The 7068-nt window shown below is 40.9% G+C and overlaps 1 protein-coding gene across 2 annotated transcripts in view; it reads right to left on the bottom strand.

Moving 5' to 3' along the window:
- Nucleotides 1–1434: 1434 nt before the first annotated feature.
- OSBPL11 (oxysterol binding protein like 11) overlaps nucleotides 1435–7068 on the bottom strand; it is a 39475-nt gene continuing 33841 nt past the window's right edge. Inside the window, exons 12-14 of one of the 2 annotated variants that reach the window (XM_048952728.1) lie at nucleotides 4722–4904; nucleotides 4167–4320; nucleotides 1435–3354 (exon numbers count right to left, since the gene is read on the bottom strand). In XM_048952728.1, coding sequence (XP_048808685.1) covers nucleotides 3277–3354; nucleotides 4167–4320; nucleotides 4722–4904 — 415 coding nt within the window. In that variant the 3' untranslated portion in view covers nucleotides 1435–3276. The remainder of the gene's footprint in view (nucleotides 3355–4166; nucleotides 4321–4721; nucleotides 4905–7068) is intronic. The other variant, XM_048952729.1, reaches the window with a different exon arrangement.

Below are 7068 nucleotides of genomic sequence, written 5' to 3'. Positions count from 1 at the left end.
CTTCTGAAGGCTGAAAGGGAAATCCTCCTAGAGAAGCAGGCCTTCCTCTAGACTTGACAGTTTCCACTGCAGATATTCTTCTCAAAAGAATGCTTTCAGGCAGAGAGAGGGGAACAGACTGAGAAGCTTTTCTGAAAATGAACTCCAGACTCCAATTTATGTATTCATCTTTTCTCCATGCAAACCAACTCATCAGTCACACATTCAGGATCATACTGTTGAATGCACACATTAAATAGAAGCGACACATCATGCTCTGTTTTCCATGAGCAGCAGGGAACCAAGTACCCCCCAAAGAGGGCTCTAACATCTGCTTACGTCTTAGAGAGCCCTAAAATTACCAAGGATGAGCAAGAACTTTGCTCAACTTCACTGGAGCTGAATCAAGCCATAAAGAAAGGAACACAAGGCTAAATCCTATGTTTTGCCATGCTCCTCATTTAACTCACTGTGGTTCTATAAAGTATCTACACAGGAAGCAGCAGTGATCTCTTTTCCCTCCACTCCAGAAGGTACAAGATGGAAACAACAGCAGTTATGCAAGAGAATCAAATCTGGTCAGTGTTAAAAATACACATTAGTCTGCTGAGTACTTGCAGCTCTTAGGAAGAAAAAAAAAGAAAAAAAACACACAAATGTCAAAATTTGAGTTGGATATTCAGTGGCTAGAATTAAGCTATTTTTCAATTCCATCCTTTGTTTCCAGAATAAACTAGAAAATTGCATCACTATTAAATCCACATCACAAAGTCACTCCAGTTCTTGTGATCATCTGAGCAAAGGAAGACTTTATTTTCCTAGCAGCATCCCCACGTTAAAAAGAATCGTCTCGTATTTTTAAGACTACTTCAGGGTTGGTCTATTTTTACATGACAAAATTAGTAACAGCTTTCTCAGCATGAAACCGCAGGCACACCAGATGAGGGTGGAAGAGAAATAACTTGGCTGATGTTATACAAAGAACACAAATTGGTTTAGGGTGAACACGGGAGCTTTTCAGCCATCACTTTGACAAACTCCCAAGTCAAAGTTTCAAGCAGAGCTCAGCAGCTGAGTCATAGGTTTGTATTCTAATAGAGACAAGTTTATCAGCTGAGCGTAATCCAAGGAAGTAAGTCTAGTTAATGCAGCAGTGATCACAGCAGGAACCAGCTGGACCTGGCACCACTCTTGCAGTTTATTTAAGGGGTATCTGCTATATGACAGAGAACTCAACCAGGAAACATGGAGTGTTGTCTATTTATTTTCTTTTCCTCTACCAGCCCCAGCTTGGGGCAGGTACCAAAGAACTCCAGAGCTGAGGAAGCTAACACATCACCACCGTGATTCCTACCACAAATGCTCCAACTGCTTGAGGAGCACAGCCCAGATGGGCTGCAGACCCAGAGACAAGAAAAAGCTACACCCACTGCTTTCATACATATTTTTATTCCTGGTTGAACATGAAAATGCCCAGTAGGTATCCAAAAATGAAGACAGGGTAATTGTATAGAATATCACAAACAAGACAGCAGGGTCTGAAACACATTCTTCTGCTGGAGAATACAGTTACTACTGAAGTGCACAGTGCCAAAATATCCTGTTATAACAGCCAGAGAAAGCCCAGACAGACAGATCTCCAGTATAAAAGACAACAATCTACTCTTCCTGGCCACCTGACCTCTAGGTAAAGCAAACAGAACAAACAAATCATTTTGTAGTTTTATTATCCCCACCCCCAATTCTCACAAAGGGACCATGACTCGCATTGAGATCTCAGTGCATTTCACAGCAAAAAAAAAGAAAAAAGAAAAAAGAACAAGAACAAGAAAAATCAAGACAGTTGTGCATAAATCCAACTTTTTTTGCACAATTTGCAGTCTGTGTTGAAAGTTGACATGATGCTTTAAACCTTCTGATGCACTCTTACATTTGTATGTTCTCCACAGAAAACATCTTACCAGATCACAAAGCTGTGAGTTCCCATGAGGATGGATCAGGTGCAGCCATTGCCATGGCTGGGAGGTGGCAGATAATGTTATATACACTGACTGGAAGACTACATCAGAAGAAAAAACAGAGTAAGGCACCACTGTTGGAAAAAATTAAGGTAGCTTGTAGTTACAACAATAACGAAAGCCATAATAAGTACTAATCTTAATTGCCAGCAATTCTTTAACTTCAATAAAATAGGTATAAAAAACAAAGGATGTTTGTACCTGAATACAGTTTCCTGATACCAGATTGTGTTTCAAATCAATACCCAGTCTTCAGCATTATCAGTTGTTTTTTTTTTTAAATAATATTTAAGATGAAAAACCAAAACCTACAGTCCATGTATTCACAGGTCACATTTCACTGCTTTGTTCTGATTAACACCACAGGAGAAAAACCAAAACAATCCAAAGGACAGTTTGTAACACTGATACTTCACCTCTGCGATGATCAGATGGGTAGAGAAGTTTAAATACAAAATTGTGTATTTTCTGTTCTGTTTGAAAGCCTCAGTCCTTGGAAGGGAAGGTGGAAGAGAAAAGGCCAAACCTCATTACATTACAACAGGAGGAAAAAAAAGGTTACTCAAAGATTTAATAAAATTAGGAGTTGAAAAGTGTTCAAATTACTTTTTCAATTCAAGTCAAATATTTCAAGTATATTAAAATGTTTCAGAGGAAAAATTTCTCCATGGTTACGATTCTAATTGCTTTTATAAATCCATAAAAAAGAAAGGTAGTCTCTACGTATATTCCATATTCCTCCGGTGCATGCACGTTTTCTCTCTGAAGAAAGAAGTTCCCACGATCCAGTTGATTCTTAACACTGATTTCAGGCACATCTTCCAAGCACCTCTCCAGTTTGTTTTTGCCAACGAAGGTCTAACGTTGGGCATAAAAGCAGCAATTTTTGGTTGCTGTTTTCTACATGGGTACCGAGCATACTTCAGTCATTAAATAGTTTGATGTAGAAAGAAGTTCCCATGTCACTCTGAACACCAAACAGTTTCTCTTTCTCTTAGGCAGCTTTTGCAATCAGACAGACCTACTTAGAAGACTCTTACACAAGTCAGATAAAATCTTCAGGATCATACAAAAAAAAAACCAAGTTGGTTGAATGTGTACCTGGCAAGTTTGTCTCTACGACCTTGTTCTGAATAGCTTTAAAGTGCCCTAGTTTATTTCCTTATGCTCATTCAAGCTTTCGCTATTATATAAAAAGGGGACACTCAGTGTGATTACTGCATTTTGAGAGACAGAAAAAGAATATCAGAAACGGGAAACTCATCTTTAAGCAGCTTTTCTAGTTAGCGTCCGTTTGCTGAGTTTGCACGGCAGAGACTGCTCTCCAAAGGGGTTTATGATAAACCCAGCCATCTCCCTGCAATTTAAAGAGAAAATACAGTTATAACAGACACTGCCTCAGCTGAAGTCTCTTTGCACAACTACTATACCAATAGCTGTGAAAAACCAAAGGGACGTTGCTTATACTTTTAAGTCACACAGATTAAGACAGAGATCAACACTGCAGGCCACTGAGCCTACCTGAGAGCATGCATGATTCCAGCTGAGCCACAGCTGAGCTCTGGGAACTGACTGTACTTGCAATTAACCCGCACAGAAAAATCACTCTTCTCAACTCCATGATCCAGATTTCATTAAAAGGCCAAACCAAGACACCAGCAAAGGGACAACCAACCAACCATTACCAGCTCTAACACAGTCTGACCATGTTCCTGGAAATTACATAGTTCTGCTTTTCATTTAAAAATTTTATGGGTACAATACCATCTGCATCACAAGGAATGTCTACTTCAAAGCTACCATATCAGTAGCCACTTGTTTTCCTGCACAGCCTGCAGTTCTAATACCATTACTGCAATATTTGTTCAATGGCTCAACCAATAAGCTCAATCCAAAACTTAATATGCCAGAAAATAAGTTCTAAGTTGAAAGTGAATGCTTCTAAACATTTAAGTATAGAGTAACTGAAGAAAAAATAGAAATCACAGTGTTTGGGAAACAAAGGATAAATCACACTTGGGAGCTCACGTGTTACCTCAGCAGTATGCATCCCATGAAACTAAATGATAAGATGCAAGTCCAGATGCTCTGCTCTGACAGAACACACCCACACACGCACCTGCTTCCACTGTAGCTCTGCCTTTGCCAGCTAAGTACTCTGGGACTTACTTCTTTAATGAAGTATTTAGTACACCAAGGAGTTTCTGTTTCAGCACGAAGCCTTTCTTCACTCCTCTGTCGTTCCTCAAGGGCCCGCTTGTGCTCTGTAGCTTTATCGATGTCTCCATCCCGCAGAGACTCCGTTACATGTTGCCACAGCCTCCTACAAAGCAAGTTGTTAACTTCAGTTTTCCAAAGTTTCCTTAGCTCACCACATTAAACTACAAGGCAGAATCACTGCGTGCAGTTGTTCCAAAATAACTGCTCTATGCACAGCAAACAACAAAAGACAAAGCATGATGATGTGACACAGGTGGAGAGGCTTGTGACTGAGCCTCACACCTATAGGAGCAGATAAGAAAAGGCTCTGAGGCTTCAATTGCACCTATCTAATGCCAGCCCGCACACCCTTTGGAAGTTGCTATGGGAGCAAATTCAACAGACAGCTTCTCATAAGGACCTTCCCCAGCAGGCACTGCTCAGCTGTGTGGTTTTTCCAAGGCATTCTCACCAGACTACTCAGGACAAAAAAGGGTCAGACAAAAATAAATGTATGTATTTTACCTAGATTCAAATGGTCCTTGCTTCTCAATGGGCCGGACTCGTTTTCGTGTCACCGACAACTTTGTCAAGTCCACATATTTTGTCTCCCCGTTGCTGTAGGTGAATTCAAGCACGCTGTTCCACTCCCCTTGCACTCTGCACACCACTGTGTTGGTTGTGTTCTGCTTCACTTCACCCGTGACTCTAGGAAATTGTGTTATTTTTAAAAGACCATGGTCAGAGACACCTTAGGACAATTCACTGCATTAATCAACCTCATTCCAAAAGAGTTGGTAAGCTTGTCACACTGCCCTGACAAGCGTTAGTTACTTGAAGGCATGGAGACTGCATTGGCATGGAGAAGCTCAGAGCACAAAGTGACTTTTCTTTATTGCTCCAGTTCCTTTTGTGTTACCCAGAAAAGCATTTTGATTTTGGCTTCAGCATAGAATTGTTTTGAGTCTTTTAACCAAAACAAACAAACAAGGCATGTTATAAGTAACAAGCACTATAGAAAAATATCCATCCCATCAGATATGTAGCTCAGACTGAAAGACAGAAGTGAAGCCGTTTACCAGGAATGTATCCCACTAACTGCCCAGCTCAAGCAGAGCTTGAAGAAAAGGAAACAAAAGAGTTTGCAAATTACACAGGTAATGCTCGAGACATGACCTCACTTGCAAGGTGCTGCAGGCTACACAAAGGACACCATTTCTACCTTCAGTTGAGCTCTCATTACGTGCATATAGACAATATACAGCACACCACTTCCCAGCTTCCAGTCCCCTCAGCACAGGGATACTGGGTGCTGGATGTGCTGAGAACTCATGGGGCATGCTGTGGGCATGGCAGGATGGAGTCAACTGGCCCATGGCAGGAGGCCATTTATGATGAAACATCTGAATTTTGGTCATCTTTTTCCAGTAAGATTAAATTGGTTTGCAGATGTTTGAGAGAAAAACCCCTAAAATTACATGCTGATCAAGCACACAGTTTCCTATTACCAAAATTTAAGATTTGCTTAGGAAAACAAGCTAGAGTGGGAACAACATGAGCAGTAAGAGCACATGTATGCCTCTTGAAGTTAACAAGTGGGTAGGAGTTTCTGAAAATAACTAAAAGAGCAGGCCACAGACAAGCAGCCTTCCTCTTCTACTGCTTTCTCTTCTTGTGACTCTCACACCTCACTGAAAGTATTGCACAGGTGAAGCACCCATCCTCCCCCAGACTGAATCCACACAGTGCCAGAAAGCAGCCAGGTCACACTGCAGTCACATCTCCAGAAGGCTGTGCTCTTTAATATTCTTAAGTGGTGACAGCAGAGCACCTGACAACCCAGCATTTTAATATCAATCATAAAATTACAGTCTCTACTTAGCACAAAGTAAACAAGGTTTTATCACTCGTGCAGCATTACAAGGCACTGCACTGAGCTGCTAAATTAAACTCTTGTTGTGACCCATATTTCCTCCCACCGTATTACTCAGTGACACCACCATTCCCACACTGCAGAACACAATATCTGCCTGAACCAATACCAGTGACAAAGCCTGGGAGCATTTGTCTGCAGGCTTGGCATGACTGGCTATGTATATGCCTGGCTATCTGAGATTACTATCATCATCTGTTTGATCAAGCTAAAGGGGCACAGGGCCAAGCAGCCAATACCCAGCTGAGGGCTGGCAATGAGGGTCAACACAGAAATCTATAATGTTGCCATAGCAACTTACTTGCACTCTGTGTAACCATGACAACACTGCTGCTTCCCCATCAAGCGATTCTTTTGGCAACGGTCAATCATTACTGCATCAGATTTCCAATAGTTTCCAGTACATTGAGTGAATCTGTCTAAAAAAAGCCTCTATATACACTAATTTCATGGAGACAAGTAGAACATTTTCCAAAATTTAATCATTAACTTAAAAATGCATCCTACAGCTAAATTTTTACTGGAGTGACTGGAAGGTGGAAGCTGTGTTGTAAGCAATGGAAATAAGGATCCCAAATGACATAGCTTCAGCTGTGTTTCACTTGTAGCATTTTTTACACACGAGCTTCAGTTCTCCAGATGTCACTGAGATGGTTAGCTTTGGCTGCAGGGTAAATTCAAAACACGTCTGGGAACATAAGGGACAAGGCACTTCAATATGAAGGTCTGGGTGCTTTTTCTTTTCTTTCAACATATAAGTAGATCCTTGCCCTAATGTTCCAGAAAAAGTATTTTTCTCCCCAATTATTTCTTTTTTGCAATCTGAAGAGTCCAAACCACATTTCAGAAGTCCTGATGAGCCAGGCAGTTACATACTTCATTACTGCCTCTTGGACATTAAATCTAAGGAAAGATTTAAACAAGTGCTGTCCAGTACAT

This window comes from Lagopus muta, chromosome 8 (genome assembly GCF_023343835.1).
Source record: "Lagopus muta isolate bLagMut1 chromosome 8, bLagMut1 primary, whole genome shotgun sequence".
Lineage (NCBI taxonomy): Eukaryota > Metazoa > Chordata > Aves > Galliformes > Phasianidae > Lagopus > Lagopus muta.
Note: the sequence above shows the minus strand (reverse complement) of the source record. Positions and strands in the feature narration are given on the sequence as shown.